Source organism: Hypanus sabinus, chromosome 17 (assembly GCF_030144855.1).
Source record: "Hypanus sabinus isolate sHypSab1 chromosome 17, sHypSab1.hap1, whole genome shotgun sequence".
Taxonomy (NCBI): Eukaryota; Metazoa; Chordata; class Chondrichthyes; order Myliobatiformes; family Dasyatidae; genus Hypanus; species Hypanus sabinus.
In genome coordinates this window covers 48,871,976-48,896,542 of record NC_082722.1, presented here as the reverse complement: position 1 = coordinate 48,896,542, position 24,567 = coordinate 48,871,976, and the positions used below count along the sequence as shown (strand labels likewise).

Here is a 24,567-nt window from a genome sequence, read left to right as displayed (position 1 = left end):
AGCATTAGGATATTTTACTACTTAATATCTTCAGGAAAGTATTAAGTTGTGTAAAATGGCCTGTTTCCATGTTAAACAACTCTGTTATTATACAACACCCACAAAATGCTGGTGGAATGCAGCAGGCCAGACAGCATCTATGGGGAGAAGCACTGTTGACATTTCGGGCCAAGACCAGACGTCGACAGTGCTTCTCCCTATAGATGCTGCCTGGCCTGCTGCATTCCACCAGCACTTTGTGTGTGTTGCTTGAATTTCCAGCATCTGCAGATTTCCTTGTGTCTGTTATTATACACTAAGTGGCCACTTTATTAGGTACTTCCTGTACCTAACGAAGTGGCCACTGAGTGCATGTTCGTGATCATCTGCTGTTGTAGTCCATCCACTTCATGGTTCAACATGTTGTGCATTCAGAGATGTTCTTCTGCACGCCACTGTTGTAATGTATGATTATTTGAGTTACTGTTGCCTTTCTGTCAGCTTGAATCAGTCTGGTCATTAGCATCTGACCTTTCCTATTAACAAGGCATTTTCACCTACAGAATTGCTGCTCACTGGATTTTGTTTTTGTTTTTCGCAGTATAAGCTGTAAACTCTAGAGACTGCAGTCTAAGAAAATCTCATGAGATCTGTGGTTTCTGAGATACTTAAACCACTGCATCTGGCACCACAATCATTCCACGGTCAAAGTAACTTAAGTAACATTTGTTCCTCATTCTGGGGTTTGGTATGAACAACAACTTAACCTCTTGACCATAGCTGCATGCTTTGGTGCATTGAGTTGCTGCCACTTGAATGACTGATTAGATATTTACATTAACAAGCAGGTGTACCTAATAAAGTGACCACTAAGTGTATAAGTTCACAACTTCTTCATGAAGTTTAATTATCAATGTGTTTATTGATTATAGTTCTATAATTATGAAACACTTCATGCCTACATCATGAACCTATCAGAGTTCAGGACTTCTGTGTTTATATGGTTCGTTATCAAATGTAACTTGAATTATGGATCTTGCTCTCAAATATTTGTCCTGCTCGTTTTAATGGTTAACTTAGGATGGCACAATTATGTAAACAACTTGCAATGTGAATAATTAACTTGTATGTGTACTTGGTTGAAAAATATTTTATCAGAGCATATGAGTTTGTAATGTGTCCTTGACAAATTGACCAAGCTGCATGATGACGTTAGTGTGATTTTTGCCAGCTGTATCTGTGTGAGAATCTGGCCAAGGTTATCTGGTGGTAATTATGGCCAGTTGCTTTGGTTTCACCAGCGTAATATGTCCTTTATAGAATTTGGAGATTGAACATCAATTTCTCTCTTCAAAGCAAATGTCAACACTTTCCAAAAACTATCAACTTTTCTGAATTTTGACTGTTGAGTGCAAATGAAAACTTCAATTACACTGAAATTTATATAGGTTTTCAAGACAACTTGCTCCCATTTTTGAACATTCAGATTAGAGAAATAATTTCATGTGAAACTAATTGATTTAAACTCTAGTTGTTGTCTTAAGAACTCCAGACTATGTATGCAGTTAGCTGATAAGATATTACATTTTTTTTGTGGGGCGTTGTGCTTTGAGGTACATGACGATAATTATTGTTTAATTCCAAGATGGAAGATTAGTATTTATAACCATATGACAATTACAGCATGGAAACAGGCCACCTCGGCCCTTCTAGTCCGTGCCGAACGCTTACTCTCACCTTGTCCCACTGCCCTTCACTCAGCCCATAACCCTCCATTCCTTTCCTGTCCATATACCTATCCAATTTTTTTAAATGACAATATCGAACCTGCCTCTACCACTTCTACTGGAAGCTCATTCCACACAGCTAGCACTCTAAAGAGTAAAGAAATTCCCCCTCATGTTACCAGTAAACTTTTTCCCCCTAACTCTCAACTCATGTCCTCTTGTTTGAATCTCTCCTACTCTAAATGGAAGAAGTCTTGTCCACATCAACTCTATCTATCCCCCCTCATAGTTCTAAATACCTCTATCAAGTCCCCTCTCAACCTTCTATGCTCCAAAGAATAAAGACCTAACTTGTTCAACCTTTCTCTGTAACTTAGGTGTTGAAACCCAGGTAACATTCTAATAAATCTCCTCTGTACTCTCTCTATTTTGTTGACATCTTTCCTATAATTCGGTGACCAGAACTGTACACAATACTCCAAATTTGGCCTTACCAATGCCTTGTACAATTTCAATATTACATCCCAACCCCTATACTCAATGCTCTGATTTATAAAGGCCAACATACCAAAAGCTTTCTTCACCACCCTATCCACATGAGATTCCAACTTCAGAGAACTATGTACCATTATTCCTAGATCACCTTGTTCTACTGCATTCTTCAATGCCCTACCATTTACCATGTATGTCCTATTTTGACTAGTCCTACCAAAATGTAGCACCTCACAGTTATCAGCATTAAGCTCCATCTGCCATCTTTCAGCCCACTCTTCTAACTGGCCTAAGTCTCTCTGCAAGCTTTGAAAACCTACTTCATTATCCACAACGCCACCTACCTTAGTATCATCTGCATACTTACTAGTTCAAAAGACAATTAAGAGACAACTGTGTAACTGTGTAACAGTTGTCTGGTATTATATATGACCTAGAGTTGGTATGTAGGGTGGATTGTATTCTTCAAAGAACTGGATTGTTTATTTGATTTTGTGGAAATGTTATCTTTACTATATTTGAAGACATTACTTCCACAGAAAGTTTAACTATTCTGAACCTTATTCCTTTATTAGACTAAACAAAGCCAAAGCTCTGAGGTTTTGCTGGGTTCCTGGAAATTACATACTTTGGGAGGACATGATCAATAATGAGTCTATCACTTGTATGCAGATTTACCATTTGTCAGGAAGCAATAATTTAGCTCACACCAGTATAAACTTAGATTAAAATTGTACTGACAAAACATTTTAAACTATAATGAACAAAATAAAGAAAAAGAGCCCCTTGCATGTATATTAGTCTAACTGTGCATGAGAGATTCAAACAAGAGGACATGAGTTGAGAGTTAGGGGACAAAAGTTTAGGGGTAACACGAGGAGGAATTTCTTTACTCAGAGTGCTAGCTGTGTGGACCGAGCTTCCAGTAGAAGTGATAGAAGCAGATTCGGTATTGTCATTTAAAGTAAAATTGGGCAGGTATATGGACAGGAAAGGAATGGAGGGTTATGGGTTGAGTGCATGTCAGTGGGACTAGGTGAGAGTAAGCATTCGGCATGGACTAGAAGGGCCAAATGGCCTGCTTCCATGCTATAATTGTTATATGGTTAAAATTGTTGGATGTCATTGCATTATCAATGCGGTTTGCTTCACTTTGTTTACTTATGATACCGAACAATTCTGCCTGAAAACACAGTTCATGCAAAAACATAAATAAATATCCACTCCAAGGACAAGGCATCAAACATTTTCTAAGGTTGTGTGATAATTAAGTAATTTAAAGTTATCTGTACGTTCTTTGAGACCATTGTCCCCCTGAAGATTTTCTGACAGCAGTAGCTGTCATTCCAAATTGTGTTTCACCATGTTCACTTTTGTTATGTGTCCATTCTTTCATCTTTCTCCTCCTTCTTCTTCCAAAATTCCTGCCTCTCCCCAGAAAATGGTAACCCCCCCCCCCCCAATCTCTAGATTATTCCAGGGCATCTTATTAGACAAGGTGTTAACAAGACAACTCCTATTGGCTATTACAACAAGCCTAACTTAATCAACTGATGAAAATCTACAGAAAATAAAATAATCAATAGCATAACTGTATTAATACAATAAAGCATAGTCTTAAACCAATGTATTACATGTGCATTTGTATTACCTGTGCAGTAAACACCAAAAATTCCCAAATATGTATATATAAAAATTAAGCAATTTTAGGTGGATATAAAGCAATTTGGAATTGGACTGCTGTAAAATTTGACAGTGTAGATTCCGAATAAACCTCCTTTTTATCACTTTGTGGATCGAATCCTTTCCTACATTGTGCTTCATGCTAATGTTGACTCCTTCACCCAGTGTTCCTTCTTGATCTATTTATATAATTTCCACTGAGTAGCTTTATTTGTATTAATGCTAGCAAATGTTGAAAGGAGCAACACACACAATTAGAACTTAGAAAGTCAGGTAGTCTCTGTGGAGAGGAATAAATGGTTAGCATTTTGAGCCATGACCTGTCATCATGAGCCTTGATGAAGAGTCTTATCCTGAAACGTTGACTTTTAATCCTCTCCATGGATGCTGCCTGACCTGCTGTGTTCCTCTAGCATTTTGTGTGTGATGCTCTTGATTTCCAGTTTTTGTAGATTCGCTTGTGTTTATTATATGTTGAAAGGATGTTTCTTGCATTTCCTCTGTAGTTCTGTCTACCTGGCCTTGAGGGTACTGGCAAAAGTAACAATATAAAAAATGAATCTCGTCAAAGGTTACGGATAGAGCATTGGCGCAAAGCAGATTAACAATCTAAATATTGGTTACCAACACAAAGACAAAATTGATGTCTTGCCTTTTTGGGCTGGTAGAAAACTAAATTTTTCATTCTGCCAGTAATCTCCATACTGATTGATTGGATGTTTATTCCCCGCATGGTGGCTGAAGCACTGCAGACAAAATGAAATGTTTGCCACATTTAATTTTAATGAAGAGGAGAAAGCTGCTACCTTTTACTGGATGGTCAGCTTTTGTTTAATTAAACTATGAAATCAATGCATATGGGAATGACATCCCTTATACTTCAAAACCATCAACCTCAAATCTATTACTCTGCGTGGGAAGACTATTCTCAACGATAAACCTTTTTGTATTTAATATTGTACTATGTTCATATATCATATGTCTATGTAGACATAAAGAGTGCCCAATCAATACTAAGCTCCACCCATATTTTTCCCTTGGATATGTATTGTGCTTCCATTTTAAATCCGTGCCACTGGTCCTTGCTTTACAACTATTGGAACAATATTTCCTATTTACCTGTTATCAACAATTTCTGGACATCATGAACATCTCCATCAAATCTCTTTTCAACCTGTTTCTCCCAGGAGAACAATCCCAGATTCTTTGGTCTAACCTTGTAACTGTAATCCTTTATCTTAGGGCCATTCTTAACAAAATACTCATTAATTCATTAGGCCTTTTGCACTCTTAATTGTGATATCCAATATTGAATGTAGTACGATAGTTGTGGCCTAAGTACCATTTTGGTAGTGTAACCTTTCTACTTTATTACCCTGTTCTTGTATTATTCCAGAATCTGACTGGAATTGTCCTCTTTGGATTATATTGTCCTGTTTGTATTATTTGGGTTATAAAGATATCACTGCACGTTTTCTCTTTAAATTTCATCTGAAGTCAATAATTATCCTCCTCACAGCTCATTACAAGTTTGGTGTGATCTACAGATTTTGAAATTTTGGCTCACCCAATCCAAGTTATTAATAAGAGCAACGGTCCCTGGGTCATTGTCTACTCCTATCACTTTAATAAACTACAATTTGCCATGATTCTACTTCCTGTCATTTTATATTAGATCAGCTTTGCTGTATAACAACAAGACTATTAAAATAAGAGAATGTGTCATCATTGTGAGTTGTTCATGTTTATCCTTCCAAAAATGGCAATGAATCACTGCAGTACTTCTGGTTTTAAGGGTTTCCACTGTTGAGGAGGGAATTGCAGAATTCAATTCTGGTGATTATGACTGAATGCTGAACATGGCGAGGACTCCGTAGGCAGTTGTGTTCCCGGTTACTTACTGACCTTGACCTCGTGCTGTTGGCTGTGAGTTTGAGAGGTGGTATTGAAGTCAATGATTAACTGCTGTGCATTTTTGCAGATGTGACATATTACCATAAGACAAAGGAGCAGAAGTCGGCCATTCGGCCCATCGAGTCTGCTCTGCCATTTCATCATGAGCTGATCCAATTTCCCCTTTAGTCCCATTCCTCTGCCTTCTCACCATAACCTTTGATGCCCTGTCTACTCAGGTACCAATCAATCTCTGCCTTAAAAACACCCAATAATTTGGCCTCCACTGCCGCCCGTGGCAACAAATTCCCTAGGTTCACCACCCTATGGCTAAAAAAAATGTTTTCGCATCCCTGTTCTGATTGGGTGCCCTGCAATCCTCAAGTCATGTCCTCTCATACTAAACTCCCCCACCATGGGAAACAACTTTGCCACATCCACTCTGTCCATGCCTTTCTACATTCGAAATGTTTATATGAGGTCCCCCCTCATTCTTCTAAACTCCAAGGAGTACAGTCCAAGAGCGGTCAAGCATTGCTCATATGTTAACCCTCTCATTCCCGGAATCATTCTAGTGAATCTTCTCTGTACCCTCTCCAATATCAGCACATCCTTTCTTATATAAGGAGCCCAAAACTGCACACAGTACTCCAAGTGAGGTCTTACCAGTGCTTGATAGCGCCTCAACATCACATCCCTGCTCCTATAATCTATTCTTCTAGAAATGATGCCAACATTGCATTCACCTTCTTCACCATCGACTCAACCTGGAGGTAACCTTAAGGGTATCCTGCACGAGGACTCCCAAGTCTTGTTGCATCTCAGAACTTTGAATTCTCTCCCAATTTAAATAATAGTCTGCCCATTTATTTCTTCTACCAAAGTGCAAGACTGTACACTTGCCAACATTGTCATTCATTTGCCACTTCTTTGCCTGTTCCCCCAATCTATCCAAGTCTCTCTGCAGACTCTCTGTTTCCCCAGCACTACCGGCCCCTCCGCCTATCTTTGTATCATCAGCAAACTTAGCCACGAAGCCATATATTCCATAATCCAAATCGTTGATATATAACGTAAAAAGAAGCGACCCCAACACGGACCCCTGTGGAACACCACTGGTAACCGGCAGCCAACCAGAATGAGTTCCCTTTATTCCCACTCTCTGTTTCCTGCCAATCAACCAACGCTCTATCCACGTTTGTAACTTTCCCGTAATTCCATGGGCTCTTATCTTGTTTAGCAGCCTCATGTGTGGCTCCTTGTCAAAGGCCTTCTGAAAATCCAAATACGCAGCATCCAATGCATCTCCCTTGTCTAGCCTTCTTGTAATTTCCTCAAAAAATTGCACCAGGTTTGTCAGGCAGGATTTTTCTTTAAGGAAACCATGCTGAGTTCTGCCTATCTTGTCATATGCCTCCAGGTACTGTACTCAGAAACCTCATCCTTGACAATCGACTCCAACAACTTCCCAACCACTGATGTCAAGCTAACAGGTCTATAATTTCCTTTTTGCTTCCTTGCCCCCTTCTTAAATAGCGGAGTGACATTTGCAATCTTCCAATCCTCCAGAACCAGGCCAGAATCTATTGACTTTTGACAGATCATTGCTAATGCCTCTGCAATCTTCACTGCTACGTCCTTCAGAACACAAGGGTGCATTCCATCTGGTCCAAGAGATTTATCTACCCTTAGACTATTCAGCTTCCTAAGTACTTTCTCTGTCGTAATTGTGACTGTGCATATTTCTCTTCCCCGACACTCTTGAATGTCTGGTATATTGCTGATGTCTTCCTCAGTGAAGACTGATGCAAAATACTCGTTCAGTTCCTCCGCCATCTCCTTATCTCCCATTACAATTCCTCCAGCATCATTTTCTATCAGTCCCATATCTACACTCACCTGTCTTACTCTTTATATACTTGAAAAAGCTTTTAGTATCCTCTTTGATATTATTTGCTAGCTTCCTTTCATTGTTCATCTTTCCTTGTTAATGACCTCCTTAGTTTCCTTTTGTAAGCTTTTCAAAAACTTCCCAATCCTCTGTCTTCCCACTAATTTTTGCTTCCTTGTATGCCCTCTGCTTTACTTTTACTTTGGCTTTGACTTCTCTTGTCAGCCACGGTTGCATCCTTCTTCCATACGAAAATTTCTTCTTTGGAATATATCTATCTTGCACCTTCCTCACTTCTCGGATTAACTCCAGCCTCTGCTGTCCTTCCGGCTAGTGTCCCTTTCCAATCAACCCTGGCCAGTTCCTCTCTCATGCCACTGTAATTTCCTTTACTCCCCTGAAATACCAGCACATCGGATTTTGGCTTCTCTTTCTCAAATTTCACAATGAACTCAATCATGTTATGATCACTGCCTCCAAAGGTTCCTTCACTTCCATCTCTCTAATCACCTCTGGTTCATTACACAATGTCCAATCCTGTACAGCCAATTCCCTAGTGGTCTCAACAACAAGCTGTTCTAAAAAGCCATCTCGTAGACATTCTACAAATTCTCTCTCTTGAGATCCAGTGCTGACCTGATATTCCCAATCCACTCATATGTTAAAATCCCTTACAATTATCATAAAACTGCCCTTCTGGCAAGCTTTTTCTATTTCCTGTTGTAATTTGTAGTCCACATCACAGCATCTGTTTGGAGGCCTGTAGATATCTGCCATCAGGGGCCTTTTACCCCTGCAGTTTCTTAGCTCAACCCATAAAGATTCTGTACCCTTCTGATCCTATGTCAACTCTTTCTAATGATTTAATATCATTTCTTACCATTAAAGCCATGCCACCCCCTCTACCTATCTGCTATCCTTCCGATACACTGTGTATCCTTAGACGTTCAGCTCCCAGAGACATGCATCCTTTAGCCACGTCTCAGTGATGGCCACATCCCATCCTTTGATGGGAGATTGTATGTTTAGACTGGTGTTCTGGGTATTGGCCAGAAGGAGAAGTCTAATTCTGAATGGTATTGAGTTCCTGAAATTGCATGCATTTAGACAAGTGGAGTCTATTCCATCGCAATCCTACCTTGTGACTTATGGTGGAAAGGTTTAGGAATCAGTAGGTGAATCAAACTCTCAGACTCGATTCTGCTCATACTGTTTTGGCTAATCTAGTTGAATTTCTGATTTTGGTGGTGGAGAAAATGGTAATGCCATTGAATGACCATTTTAGGTACTCAGAGGCATATGTGAGGGCAAATCAGAAGCCATGGCTTACTGCTGAGGGATTGTAATGCTGCCTTTAGATCGCGGAATGCTACAGCTTTCGTGAAAGCAAGAACTGTGCTTTCGTGCTCCACCAGGAAAGCAAAATGGGAGCATTCTGAGAATTTATAGCCACTCCTGCATACCAGGGTCACAAGACCTTCCTCGCCAGCATTTTGTCCTGCACATCAAACAGGCATAGTCCAATCAGTCCATGTGGGCAGCAATATTTCTCATCCCATTACACTAAGCTCTGGCGCTTCCTAAGTGTGTTCAACCACTGCTGTTTACATTGAAGATGCATGACTGTGTTCCAGAATCTAGCTGAAACCGTGTCATCAAGTTTTCAGATGACGCAACAGTGGTTGGCCTTATCAAGAACAATGACAAGACAGAGTACAGTATAGGGAGGAAGTGGATCAGCTGGTGGATTGGTGTGAGAAGAACAACCTAAGCCTGAATGTGGATAAAACCAAGGAAATTATTGTGGACTTCATGAACTACAGATGAACCACCCACTCTACCAATAGGTGGCTTCTCCATAGAGAGAGTTAAGTGCACCAAGTTCCTGGGAGTTAATAACAAGGCTGACTAAACCTGGTCCCTTAATATCATCTCCCTGACAAGAAGGTGCAGCAGCACGTCCACTTCCTAAGAAGATTGAGCCAAGCAAGGCTCTCTTCCCTGCCATCTCCCCCCCCATCTCAACTGTGTTTTACAGGATCACCATTGAGAGAATCCTGACAGGTATGGGAGTAATCAAGTGTCGGACCAGAAGTCCCTACAAAGGACTGTGAGAACAGCTGAGAGGATCATGCGTGTCTCCCTACCATTCATCAAGGACATTTATCAGGAGTGCTGCATATGCAGGAGTTTTTGTATTTTTTAAGGATCACAATCATTCATCCAGCATCCTCTTTGACTTTCTACCACCAGGCAGGAGTCTACAGTGCATAAAAACAAAAATGGTCAGGATGAGAAACAGTTTCTTCTCCAAGGCGATTAGGTTTCAAAGTATTCAAAGTATTACTGGTTAATCTTTTCTGTACCTTACAATATTTCATATTAATGTATTTTAATTTGTTTATGTATGATTCACCTGTAGATTTTATCCTTGCCTTCATAGGTTATCACGTGTTATGTGTACTACTGTGCTTGACACTCTGGTATAGTGAAAGGTTGGCTCATTTTTATATACATTATATGGTTTTATATATAATATATATAGTTAAATGACAATAAACTTGACTTGATTTGTTCTTAAAGATGGTAGTTGCTTGGCACGGAGAGCATAAACATTGCTTGCTACTGATCAGCCTATGTTTGAATAGGTTCTCTGGTTCTTTACACATATGATGAACTACTTATTCTTAGTAGTTGTGAATATAATTGAACATTGTGTACTCCCTCCTTCTGGTTCCTAGGTTCAGCAATTAAATTAGGTGTACTTTGTAATAATTCTTAGCATGCTAATAATTCTAGGAATACATTGCAGCAGATCTTACTGGCATTGATAGAATAATGGTAATTTATACTAGCTTCAAGCTTAAAAAACAAGGTTTAGTCATATCCTAGACAACGGGGTAACCCGTCGGGGCATCCTTTTAGAGAAAGGTATTGCAGTCTGATGTGACCAGAATGAACGTTAAATTTTCAAGAATGCTATTGGTATTGCTTTGCTTTGGAAATTGAAAATGAAAAATTCAGTTTATTAAAGGAGAAAGACGAATATAGGCAAATATAGCTCCTCCTGGTTTATCGACGGACACTTCTGATGGCAACATTTCTAGTTTTCCTCTGACGGATCGGAGGCTCGACTGACAGCTCACCCCAACTCCCCCTCCCTCTGTGGAACCGCTATCAACCATTCCTATTTACCGTCTAACCCGGGTTTCAACTCAACCATATGAACTACAGCTCCTACAATGCACGTCGGGAGTTACGGACCAAATGCAGACATAGTCCCTTTCCGCTGGTAGGGGTGGGTGGTGTTGACGGGTTATCACGTGATAAATTTGGAGAAGTTGAGCATTTCCCAGTTTAAACTTTTGGGAAAATTGTTCAGTTTTTCCACGTTTTGTCCCTAGCTCCGAATGCAGTCTGCTTTTCAATCATGGACCCATTTCTACCCTGCAGCTCCAACATCAATTTTTTTAAAAGTGGTGTCCCATCAGATTTTTTTCGTTTATGATAATCGGCTTGAAGCTGAACACAAATATAATTTTAGACCACTTGCATTGCATAGGAATTAAGAGAAACAAGAAATTAACTTTCATTGAATATAATGTGTTTAATTGCACAATGATGCTGATGCTTTGTAATAGTTCAACTAAGCTAAAAATGTTGATCATTTTCGTTTGTACTCAATGAGTGAGTCCTTTCGCTTACATATCTAACAATAATTAGCTAGCATCGATGGATTCCAGCCGCCCTGATAGTGTTTCTACATGATTGAATGTCCCGTTGAAACCTTTCACTGTATTCAGATACAAAGCAGTAACACTAAAGCTGATTATTCTTGATGATGTGGTTAGCTCTCTCCTAAATGGACGTGACTGCTGTCCTTTGACTGCAGCAAAGGGTTTTATGGGTGTCTTGAAGCATGTCATTGCAATAAGATTTATTTATCTCTTATTGATGGGTGGCAGTTAGATCTATCCCAATCCTGCACACGGTGATAGTGATTAGCATCATTCTTGGTGTCGATGCTGAGGCTGGCCGTGCGTCATGGTGTCACGTTCGGATTTCCATGATGGCGGCTGTGCTCTCGGGTGAAAACGAAGCAGTTGATTTTGGCGTGTGAACAATCTTATACAAATATATAACCCTGACCTTTGCCTGCATTCTGTAAGTTAGTGCATTTTAAGTCAATTTAGCCAAAATAATAGTGCCGTTGTAATGACTATTTGCGCTAATTGGAGGTGACAAACAGACAGAGCGTGAGAGTTTTAGTAGTACTGTATATAGATTTAGCTTCATATTTGTGTTGAGAAATGGGTATATTCTGGTCCTAAGAGTAAGTTTGAAGCTTTTGAGAAAATAACTTGGCAATTTTTTGGTTTGTCTGGTAATCTGGTCTTTTAGAATTCATCACATTTTAAGAATAAGTAAAAATCCAGGAGTAATTTTCCATAGGTAATTTTGAATGCATTGTCTTTCATGTCTATTAAAAGTGAAATTTCTGACATTAACTTATAATATTACACAAATTTTAAACATTGAATGGAATGGCTCATTCATCAGTGTTTTCTTTCAAACTTGGCAGAATAATGTTGGGGGGAAACCATGTAAGCCATGGAGATAATTAGCTTGCCAAGGCACATACAATTCTTAGGAACATGATCCACGCCAATTATGATATATCTTTTATGGTAATCTGTGCTCCAGGTCCAGATAATCCATTAGCAACACCAAATTGGGAGTTCAAAAGTATTATTTGACTTTGCTTCACACTTGATTGATTTTCTTTTAATGTTTACGACAGTAAGTATTCAAATATACTTCGGATTTTTTTGTTTTCTAGTTATAAGCAATGGACCACTGCAAAACCATTACAGATTAAACCAATTCCATTTTCATTGGGGTGCAGAAAATGATCGTGGATCAGAGCACACAGTTAATAATCAGGTCTATCCTGCTGAGGTATGATTTTTCCAGTTCCACAGTTGTCTAAAATTTTATTGATAAAACTTAGTTCAGAAAAGTTGAAGAGAATATGCCTGAAAAATATCATTTTGAATTTGTTTTCTCCTTCCTTATGCTGTCCAAGATCCAAACAACAGGGCAAGCATGGGTACAGATTCTGCCACTATTCCTACATAAAAGGTAATCAAGAAAGGCAATTATCATAGGACAAGACTGAATACTGAGATCCAAAATTAATAATCGATAAAAACAATTGTTCATTCAGTTTTTGGACTGTGCTCTTGTCATTGATCATTGTTGTAAGCTGTTTACAGAATGTAATAGAGATGGCTGGGATTATTTTCTTATGTAGACATACAGTATATCTTGAATTTAGATATGGTTTTGAAGTTCAGATTATATAAAAATAGAAAATGCTCAAAGTGCTCAGCAGAAAGTGAAACACAGTTTATATTTCAGGTTAAAGACCTTTTGTTAGAGCTGGCATTCATTTTTTAAAAATTGCACAACATTGCAGCATTGAAAAAACCGCAACCAATTAACAGCATAAGAATATAACATAGCACAGTATAGAAACCAAGCTGTACGTCCAGCCCCACAAACGACGAGAGGGAGTTTCACTCAGGTCCACTGACTGGGTAGAAAAAGGCAGTGGTGGATCGCGGCAACGTAACTGAGTTCTGACCAGCAACCAATTGGAATTTGGGATTGATTAGCAAGAGCAGATTAAAGGAAGGTGGGGCAAGCACTGCGGCCATCGTCTGAGTGGACAGAGTTAGAGTGGTGATCTTAAGGCTCAGTCAGAGAAAGCAAAAAAGTTCTAGGTAAAGTTTATTTTTCCTTCCCTTCATTATATCTGCTCAGTTGAGACAGTAGAGATGTCAAGTAGGGTAGTTGAATGTTCCTCTTGCAGTATGTGGGAAGGCAGGGAAACCTCTAGTCTCCCTGATGACTACAACAATGAGAAGTACATCCAGCTGCAGCTTCTAACAATCTGTTTTAAGGAGTTAGAGCTGGAAATGGATGAACTAGGCTAGGGATTATTTGGAAGTCAGATGGGGGTGACACATATGACATGTGGAGGGGTAGTTGCACCCAAGCTACAGAACACAGGAAACTAGGTGAAAATCAGGAAGGGGGTTAAACAGCCAATGCAGAGTCCCCCTGTGGCCATCCCCCTCAACAGGTATACCATTTTGGATACTGTTGTGGGGGGGGGGGGTGACCTTAGAGAAAAAAGTCACAGCAGTCAGGCCACTGGCTCTGTGACTCAGAATAGAAGTGGGGGAGAAGAGGTACACTGTGGTGATAGGGGATTCTTTAGTTAGGGAATGGACAAGAGGTTCTGTGGGCAATATTGAGATTCACAGATGATATGTTGTCTCCTGTGTGCCAGTGTTCTGGACATCTTGGATTGAGTCCTCAGCATTCTCAAGTGGGTGGGTGAACAGCCAGAATAGTGGCCCATGTAGGTACCAATGACATGGTAGGACAAGTGACGAGGTTCTGCATAGGGAGTTCAGCAAGTTAGATGCTAAGTTAAAGGGCAGGATCTCCAGAGTTGTGATCTCAGGATTGCTACCCATCCCATGTGCTACTGAGGCCAGAAATAAGAAGATCATATAGTTTAACAGGTGGCTAAGGAATTAGTGCAGGAGTGAGGGAGTAAGATTGTTGGATCATTGGGCTTTCTTTCAGGGAAGGTGGGATTTGTACAAAAAGGACGGTTTGCACCTGAACTGGAAGGGGATTAATATCCCAGTGGGAAGGTTTGTTAATACTGCACAGTGGAGTTGAAACTAGAGTTGCAGGGGAATGGGAACCAGTGTACCAGAACAGTTAGTGGGGAGGTTGAGGAAGGAGGTGTTGTTAAGATCGCCGACAAAGTCAGGAATCAAAAGACTGAGCATGGTGTGACTAGTGTCCTGAGCTACGTCTATTTCAATGCAAAGAGTATCATAGGAAAGGCGAATGAGCTCAGGACATGGATGAACATCTGGAATTATAATGTTGTAGCCATTAGTGAGACTTGGTTGCAGGAGGGGGAGGATTGGCAGCTCAATATTCCAGGATTCCATTGTTTTAGACATGACAGAGCTGGAGGGATTAAAGGAGAAGGGGTGATGTCAGGAAAGATGTCACAGCAGTGCTCAGTCAGGACAGATCGGAAAACTTAACTAGTGAAGTGTTATAGGTGGAATTGAGAAACAAGAAAGGTATGACCATGTTAAATGGGCTATTTTATGGACCACCCAACTGTCCTAGTGATTTAGAGGAACAAATTTGTGATGAGATTGCAGACTGATGCAAGAAACATAAGGTGGTTATAGTAGATAATTTTAACTTCCTACATTTTGATTGGGATTCCCAGTCAGTAAAATGACGAGATGGGGTAGAGTTTGTCAAATATGTTCAGGAAAGTTTCCTTCATCAGTACGTAAAAGTTCCAATGAAAGAGCTTGCGATATTAAGTCCAAGAGATGGGATGTTATATGGAAGTTGTATAAGATGTTGATGAGACCTAATTTGGAGTATAGAGTTCAGTTTTGGTCACTTACCTACAGGAAGGATATAAATAAGATTGAAAGAGTACAGAGAAATTTTACAAGGATGCTCCTGGGTCAGGTGAACCTGAGTTATAAGGAAAAATTGAATAGGTTAGGATATTCTTTAGAATGTAGAAGATTGATAGAGGTATACAAAATTGTGAGGGATATAGAAAGGGTAAATGCAAGGAAGCTTTTTTCACGGAGGGTTTGTGGGACTACAACCAGAGGTCATGGGTGAAGGGTGAAAGGTGAGAAGTTTAGGGGAACATGAGGGGAAACTTTTTCATTAAGAGGGTAGTGAGAGTGTGGAATGAGCTGCCAGTACATGTGGTGTATGTGAGCTCAATTTCAACATTTAAGAAAAGTTTGGATAGGTGCATGGATATTAGGGATATGGAAGGCCATAGTTCTGGTTTGCAAGTAGATGTGAGTAGGCAGTTTAACTGGCTTCAGCATGGACTAAATGGGTCAAAGGGTCAGTTCCTGTGCTGATGGTGACAAAACAGCATACAGGAGCAAGATACACTGGTTAGTTGAGTGGTATTACAGCAACAACCTTACACTCAAAGTCAACAAGACCAAAGGACAGATCCTGGACTACAGAAAGTGTAAGATGAGGGAACACGAACCAATCCTCTGGAGAGATCAGAAGTGGAGAGAGTGAACGATTTCAAGTTTCTGGGTGTTAGTACCTCTGAGGACCTAACCTGGAAGCAACATAATGATGCAGCTATAAAGAAGGCAAGACAGTGGCTAGATTTCATTAGGAGTTTGAGGAGAATTGGTTAGTCAACTAAAGCACTCAAATTTCTACAAATATACTTTGGGGAGCATTCTGACTGGCTGCATCACCGTCTTGGTATGGGGTGGAGAGTGCTACTGCACAAAATTGAAGTAAGTTGCAGAAACTTGTAAAATTAGTCAGCTGCATCATGGGTACTAAAGACATCTTCAAGGATCAGTGCCTTAAGAAGGCGGCATCCATCATTAAGGATCCTTGCCACCCAGGACATGCTCTCCTCATTGTTACTGTCAAGAAGGAGGTACAGAAACCTGAAGGCACACACACTATGATTCAGTAACAGCTTCTTTCCTTCTGCCATCCCATATCTAAATGGACATTGAACCCCTGAATGCTACCTCACTAAATTTTTTAATATTTTTGTCATTTGCACTACTTATTTTAACTTAACTATCATTTTTTCCTCTATTTATTTAACATGTATTTCATTGTACTGCTGCTGTAAAATTAACAAATTTCACAACATGATTCTGATTCTGTACTTCTCTATGACTAGGGCATGACTTTGAGTTTGGAATAATTCATTGATGGCTCATGTTGACCAGGACTTAAGGAGAAATCCTGTGTCCTGCATAACACACCATGTTAACACTAATGGCTTCTGCAATGCAGACATGTACTGAGTATTAATTTGCATTTAAAAGGTGACAGGTATCTGGTGCTCAGCTCCTGGATTGTAGAATTATGTTATTGTCCTAGTAATCGGATGATTTGCCAGTAATGTTGACACCTTTGCAGCTGGGGAACTTCAATGTAAATTGTAAATAAATTTGGAACAAACACAAGCATCATTAAGGGTAAGCAAAAACTGTGGGGTTGTTGTGAAAGCCAGCTGATACATTTTTGCCATTTAGCCTCACTAAATGTGACCACACCTAAGAATGTGGTTACTTCTTAACTGGTATCTGAATTGCTTTAGAGGACCACTAAGCTTAAACAGCAATTAGCAATCTTACCAGTGATCTTCACACACAGTGTATTAATAATAGAAAAAAAAGTTGCCAGAATCTTCTCCTGTGCTTTTGTTTCCTTTAGCTTTGATTACAGTTACCTGGCCAGACTCCTATTTAATACTGCTTGTCAAGCTAAGCTCATTCAAACATTCAAAGTTCACAATTGCCGATGTCATAATTCTCAACATTCTCTGGCCCAATATCCATGTGCTTGCTGATCCAGCCTTTAATTATGTATTCGAGACTGGGATTTATTGACAAGACCAAAACTCACTGCAGTGAAAAAACATAGCTTTTCTATTGTACAGTGCCTTGAAAAAGTATTCAACCCCCAACCCATTATCTACATAAATGAGTATTACAACCAGGGACTTTAATCAATTTAACTGAGAATTTTTATTTGCATTTCACATGCTCCTTTTTTCACAGAAGGACCCAAACAACAGGAAAAATTGTAAAGCATGAAAAACTAAACTGTATTGTCAGCAGTTCAAAAGTATTCATCCCTTCTGCTCGGTACTTAGTTGAATCACCTCTCGCAACTATTAAAGTGAATAGTCCTTTTTGGATAAGTATTAGTTCTCCCCAATGTGATGAAGCAAGATTTTCCCATTACTCCTTGCAGAATTGTTCAAATTGTGCCAGGTTAGTTGGGGAGCGGTGGTGGACAGCACATCTTTACAGTATCTTCTAAGTGAAGCTTTGCAAAGTCTTTATGGTCAATTTGCTTTATTTTAAGCCAGAGCTTCCTCCTTGCCACTCTTCCATAAATAACCTTTTTGTGCAAGAGTTTAAGAGATTGTGGAGCCATGAACTTCATCTCCAGTTGCAGCCATTAACTTATGCAACTCACTTAGTGTAACTTGGTGTCATAGTATCCTCTCATACAAGTAAGAGCCATTCTTCAGCAACTAAGTTAAAGGGGTGGCTGACCTAGGCAATATGGCTATGGTTTCATATTTTTTTCCACTTTTTTACGACGCACTGAGCTCCAAGGTGTGTTCAGTGCCTTTGAGGCGGTCTTGTACCCTTCCCCAGATCTATGCTTCTCTATTAACGTTTCCCTGACTTATTTTGAATGCTCTTTTGTCTTTATTTTGGTTTGGTCTGTTGAAAATCTATCATACTGTTAGACCTTAGAGAGACGGGGTGTATTTATTCTTAAAAAATTCATTGAAAACAGGTAATCTTTAAATTTTCTACATCAACAAGTTGGGTGAGTTGGTAAGGTGATATACATTAGTGCACCTGAGGAAAGACTGTAGTAATTACAAAGGGGATGAATACTTTTTCAGCCTCTCAATTTTGGTTTTTAATTTTTAATAAATTGACAGGTTTTGGAATTTTTCTTTTGATTTGACATGATGCATAATGTTCTGTAGATTAGCTCAAAAATCCTACTGCAATATATTTTAAATTTAGAAAATGAGACATAAATGTGAAAGCAGTTGTGGAGATAGAATACTTTTAACGTAAATGTTAATTATATTAAAAATATGACAAAACTTTCAAAACAGCTTCTGTTTGCTCAAGAAGCCAGCTAACAAGGACATATCCGGGTTCATGGACAGCCTCTATTCACTATTCTCTATTCTTCTTTAGAGAGTATTTTACTCTTCTTGGCAGTGCCTCACAGGAAAATGAAATGGATATTTGAAAGTGAGCTAGTGCAATACTTGCAACACATAAGATGTTGGAAGAACTCAGCAGGCCAGGCAGCATCTGTGGAAAAGAGTACAGTCATTGTTTCGGGTGTCAACTGTATTCTTTTCCACAGATGCTGCCTGGCCTGCTGAGTTTGTCCAGCATTTTGTGTGTGTTGCTTGGATTTCCAGCAACTGCAGATTTTCTCTTGCTTGTGATTAGAACAATACTTGATGTTTTTTTTTTGTTTCTGGCATGGGTGGAGCATTGGCTGATCAGTAGAAAACAGAGAGTGGGAATAAAGGTATCCTATTCTGGCTGGCTGCTGGTTACCAGTGGAGTTCCACAGGAGTCAGTGTTGGGACCACTGCTTTTTATGATATATGTCAATGATTTGGACTATGGGATTAATGGATTTGTGGCTAAATTTGTCGATGACACAAAGATAGATGGAGGAGCAGGTAGTGTTGAGGAAACTGCCTGCAGAGAGACTTAGTTTAGGAAATTAGCAAAGAAGTGGCAAATAAAGTACAATGTTGGAAAGTGTATGGTCATGCACTATGGTGGAAGAAGTAAACGAGCAAACTATTATTTAGATGGGGAGAGAATTCAAAATGCAGAGATGCAAAGGGACTTGGGTTGTCCTCCAGGTTGAGTCGGTGGTGAATAAGGAAAATGCAATGTTGGCATTCATTTCTAGAGGTATTTGGGCTTTGGGCTCCTTATTTTACAAAGGATATACTGACATTGGAGAGGGTTCAGAGAAGATTTGCGAGAATGATTCCAGGAATGAAAGGATTACTATATAAGGAACGTCTTGACAGCTCTTGAGCTGTATTCTTTGGGAGTTCAAGAGAATGGGGGGAGGGGGGAATCTTATGGAAATATTCTGAATGTTAAGAGGCCTGAACGGATTAGATATGGCAAAGGTATTTCCCATGGTAGGGGAGTCCAGGACAAGAAGGCACGATTTCAGGATTGAAGGACGTCCATTTAGAACAGAGCAGCGGAGAAATTACTTCAGTCAGAGGGTGGTAAATCTGTGGAATTTGTTGCCGTGAGCAGCTGTGGAGGCCAAGTCATTGGGTGCATTTAAGGCAGAGATAGATAGATAGGTTCTTGACTAGCCAGGGCTTCAAAGGGTATGAGGAGAAGGCAGGGGAATGAGCATGACTGGAAGAATTGGATCAGCCCATGATTGAATAGTGGAGTAGACTTGATGGGCCCAATGGCCTACTTCTGCTCCTATATCTCATGGTCTTATAACTTCCTTTAAGTCATTAATATATTAACATTTAAAATTCTATCAATTACCACATTTGTTTTCTTTTTTTTAGCTTCATCTGGTTCACTGGAATCCAGTGAAATACAAGAACTGTGATGAAGCTATTCTATCTGAAGGTGGTCTTGCAGTTATAGGAGTATTCTTAAAGGTAAATCAAGTGTACAGTAATTGTTAAAAGGCTGAATACTGTAGTTGCAAATATTGCAAAGAAAAATGCAAAATGCTGGAAATACTCAGCAGACCAGGCAGTGACTATGCAGAGAAATGCCGAATTGACAGCAATATCAGTAATGTGTTTTGTCTAAGTAACCATGATGGGTTTTTTTCCCTCAAATGGTCTCAGTGCTGTCTAGACTAACCAACGCCTTTGTTGTAAGGTATCCCTGATTTACCTATCTGTAATCAGCTGTACAGCCCATACATACTCTGTCACCTGAGTGCTGGGAAGTTAGAAGGGAAATCTAAGCACAGCCACAAATCTGGGGCTTGAGATTTGGACTATGGAAGGCAGCAGCCAAGGATCCTGGGAACTGCTAATTTCTGGAAAGAAGAAAAGAACATTGGAAAATCACTCTGAGTTGCTTTCAGCCTCGCTTCAAGAACCCCACTCACAAATCAAACAGTTGGAGCAAGCACATCTCCATGGAAGTCCCTTTTTGCTAGGGTTCCTGTGGATTAAAAGAATAATGATGGTTATACTGGATTTTCACTGTGTAGAATTTCTATGAAATTTTATTGCAATGAATACACCAAGCTAAATGCAAATATCTTCCATCCCCTTTCCTACTTTCTTCAACCAAGGATATAATTTCGTACATAAAGTCATAGAGCATTACAGCACAGAAACAGGCTCCTCAGCCCATATCGACTATTATTCTGCTGAGTCCTGTCGATCTGCATCTAAACAATAACCTTCCATCGCCCTCCCATCTATGTACTTCTCCAAGTTTCTTTTAAATATTGCATTCAAACCCACATTCACCACTTCTGCTGGCCACTCGTCCACACTTGCACAACCCTTTGAGTAAAGAATTGCCCCCTCAGGTTCTCTTTAAATATTTCACCTTTCACCCTCAACCCTTGGCCTCTAATTCTAGTTTCACCCAACCTTGGTGGAAACGTGTTTGTATTTACCCCATCTATACACCTCATCATTTTGTACACTCCTCATTCTCCCAAGCTCCATAGTTCTAAGTCCTAACCTATTCAACCTGTCCCTATAACTCAGGTCCTCCAGTCCTGGTAATGTCCTGGTAAATTTTCTCTGTACTCTTTCATTCTTGTATCTTTTTTTGTATTTGGGTGACCTAAACTGAACACATTTTCCAAATTGGGTCTCACAGCTTGTACAGCTTCAGTATAACATCCCAACTCCTATATTTGTACACTGTTTTATGTAAGCCAATGTGCCAAAAGCTCTCTTTAATACCCTATCTACTTGTGAGGCCGCTTTCAAAGAATTCCCAGATGCCTCTGTTTAACTGCTTTAATGTCCTACCATTCACTGTGGAAGAAGAAATTCAACCTTCTGAAAAACCATCTGAACATTGGAAGTGTATATCAATATTTCAAATATTTGGACAGTATATATGTTTTTTATTTATATAATTTTTATTATATTTTATTGAAAGCTCGGCAGAAGGCATGATAGGCTGCAGAAAATTGTGGATGCATTACCAGCTATTAAATATAAGGTAAGTAAAGTGACTAATGTTATTTTTTCCAGTGCTTCATTTACCTAATGAATATTATTTTTCTGTGATGATTTTCTGTGAAACATGGATGAATCAAACTTTAGAGGACAGCAAAGACTGTACTTGAGCAATTCAATTCCGTTGTTTTGGGGGGAATCAGTTTAGTGTTTTGCCCAATTTCTATGATGCAAGTAACACTACCATTTTGTACTTCGATTATACAAAAAATCTTAATACTGTTTTATTCATCCATTGAGTAGGAGCATTAATGCAGGATAACCTTTCCCTTTTTTCTATCACCAATCCCAGTCTAGCTGCTTCTCCTGCCCTCAATTCCCCTCCATTTTACCATTCCTCCGTTGTGCCACATTTAAATGTTACCGTGAAGCCGATGGCAATTATTCTGATCTTCCCTCTAGAATTCAGCTGCTCTGTACTTGTACCAAAGCTGTAATGAAGTTGGAATCCAAACTGAGTATCAGTTAAAGGGTTCTTGGTGAGTTGTTCGTGCTTGATAGAACTTGTTGAGTCTGCATTCCTCAGTTTGCTGATGCTCGGGCCAGGGAAAAGACAAACAAATTGTCAGATTGGATTTGCCCTGCTTTTTCTGATTGTGTTTTGCTTGGACAGCTTTCCACATTGTCTTGTAATGACTGGTGTTGTAGCTGCATTGTAACTTCTTGACTAGTGGCGCTGCCATTTGTGGAGAAATAATTTTCAGCAGCACATTCAGGATTTTGGACCTAGAATGCTCGTCGTGCCATTTACACTCAGTCATTCTTTTAAAAATCACCCTAACTCTCACGTTTCCAAATTCCATCTGACTTTCTGTCCCATTCTAGGTTAGAGGTTAGTACAGTACATATCTGAAGTTGAAGTATTGCATAATCTGTTATTGTGTTTCATCTGTAGTTGAAGAACAACTACAAATAAATTCACAATCTGGCAACTTCTACCAATAACCTCTGCATTGTATCTTTAAAACAATATATGATTAGAATATCATTCTTGCTGGGCAATGATATCTTAGAATAGCATGGAAGAAGGTCATTTGTCCATTGTGGCCTTAAGAGATGAAAATGAGCTCCCTGGCCAAGCCTAATTTTTCAAACCTTGATCGATAATCTTACATGTTACAGCACAACACACAATCCACAAACTTTTTCAATAACATGAAAGTGTTTGCCAATACTCTAAGAGGATGAATTTTGGATTCCTTTGCCATTTTACTCCAAAACTGTGCTCTGGAACCTCTACAATAAAAAGTAAAATATTTTCTAGTTATTCTGGGGATCTATTAAATTATGCATTCAAATTAAATCTCCCACTATTTCAAAGAAAAATACCCAATGGCATAGATATCTTTCCTCTTGGTTGTTCTTCAGACCTAGCAACTTCCTTGCAAATCTTTCTCAAAGTCACAGCCTTCCTGTAATATGAACAGAACTCTTCATAATGCTGTTATCTAATGTTTTTGTATAGTTCCACCGTAACTAATCTATGTTTGTATATTATGTTTCACTTCATGAAAAAAGAATTAGCAAAGAGTTGACAGACATTCAGTAGATTGATGACAGTCTGTGCTACAAATTTATTTCCAGCGGAAGATATTTTGCTTTGCAAATTGATGATGCCTTCATTTGATGAACTTGTTTATAATATTGTGTTTTAAGTACATTTTCTGCAAAGAGGTCAAAAGACCTTGTCTACTTTGCCTTGTCATTTAAGTACAGCAAAAAGAAACTTAAATTGTTAACTTCCCTGAAAATCACCAATCTCTTGGGTATTTTTAAGGTCAACTGAATTGACCTAATTGTTAAATGTTTTAAAGTCAAGAAGTCAAATGTGAAATGTTATTTATTTCTTTATAATTATGTGTATCTGCAGGACTCAGCAATTGATTTCTTTAATTTTGATCCTGGATGTTTCATTCCATCTTGTTCTGAATACTGGACATATCCTGGTTCTTTGACAACACCACCACTGACCGAATCTGTTACCTGGGTCATTATGAAGGATCCAATTGAAATTGGTCTTGAACAGGTAATGTTTTATACTGTCTTTTAACTACATTTAATTCTAAATCTTTATATTAACAACAAATATACCAAGCCTCTATAATCATAGCAGTGTGCAGCTGTGCATCTTCTTCTACAAAGGACTTTGAAGTCATAGAACTGTAAATGTTATAGTTCAGACTATGAATTGATCTATAATGCGTTCTAAGAATTCTGGCATTTCACATTTTCTGTGGCTTTACATGCTTGAATTCAAATTTCATGTACGAGTTTAAAAACTCCCTTCTGCTAAGTTCTAAACAAAAATACTTCTACAGAGTAGTTGTGGTAGCAAAGGATGTTACTCATAGAACCCAAACTATTTACTGAAGAAAAATCAATTTAATCTTCTTCTCTTCTTTTGACCCACACTTGTGCAAATTTAATACTCTAAAATACTTGGTCTTTTTTTTAACCTATAATTGAATCTGAATTTACTACCTTCTTTGGTTCTCCATGGAATCACAAGAGTTATACAGCCCATCCATGCTGACCAAGGTGCTTATCTGTCTTAATCCCATTTGCTTGCATTTGGTGCATCTTTCATATCCACATATGTCAAAACATTTTCTGAATGTTGCAATGATATCTCCCAATACCACTTCTTTTGACAGCTTGTTTCATATATCCACTACCCTTTGTGTGGAACTATCTTGCTCCTCAGATCCCTTGAAATCTTTCTCCCTCATCTTAAACTTGTGTCATTGAGTTTTAGACTCCCTTATCCTGAACTGGACTTGGCAGCATTTTATATTATCAATCTCCATCAGGGTCTAGTGATTACAATAAAATTAACCAAAACAATCGCTTGCACCTTTTATTAAACCATGCACCATCTCGGCACGACAATATACAACAAGCCCAGGCAACAAAACAACAATTAGTCCAGCTCCATGGTTGTCAAGTAACTCGTTGATGGGGTGGACCTGCAGTGTTTGATATTCTTAGTATCCAGC

The 24,567-nt window shown here is 39.1% G+C and overlaps 1 protein-coding gene across 1 annotated transcript in view; it reads left to right on the top strand.

Moving 5' to 3' along the window:
- ca5a (carbonic anhydrase Va) overlaps nt 1–24,567 on the top strand; it is a 47,715-nt gene that overhangs the window by 6,647 nt on the left and 16,501 nt on the right. Inside the window, exons 3-6 of the mRNA XM_059993025.1 lie at nt 12,506–12,624; nt 19,913–20,008; nt 21,492–21,554; nt 23,442–23,597. Of these exons, the coding sequence (XP_059849008.1) occupies nt 12,506–12,624; nt 19,913–20,008; nt 21,492–21,554; nt 23,442–23,597 (434 nt within the window). The remainder of the gene's footprint in view (nt 1–12,505; nt 12,625–19,912; nt 20,009–21,491; nt 21,555–23,441; nt 23,598–24,567) is intronic.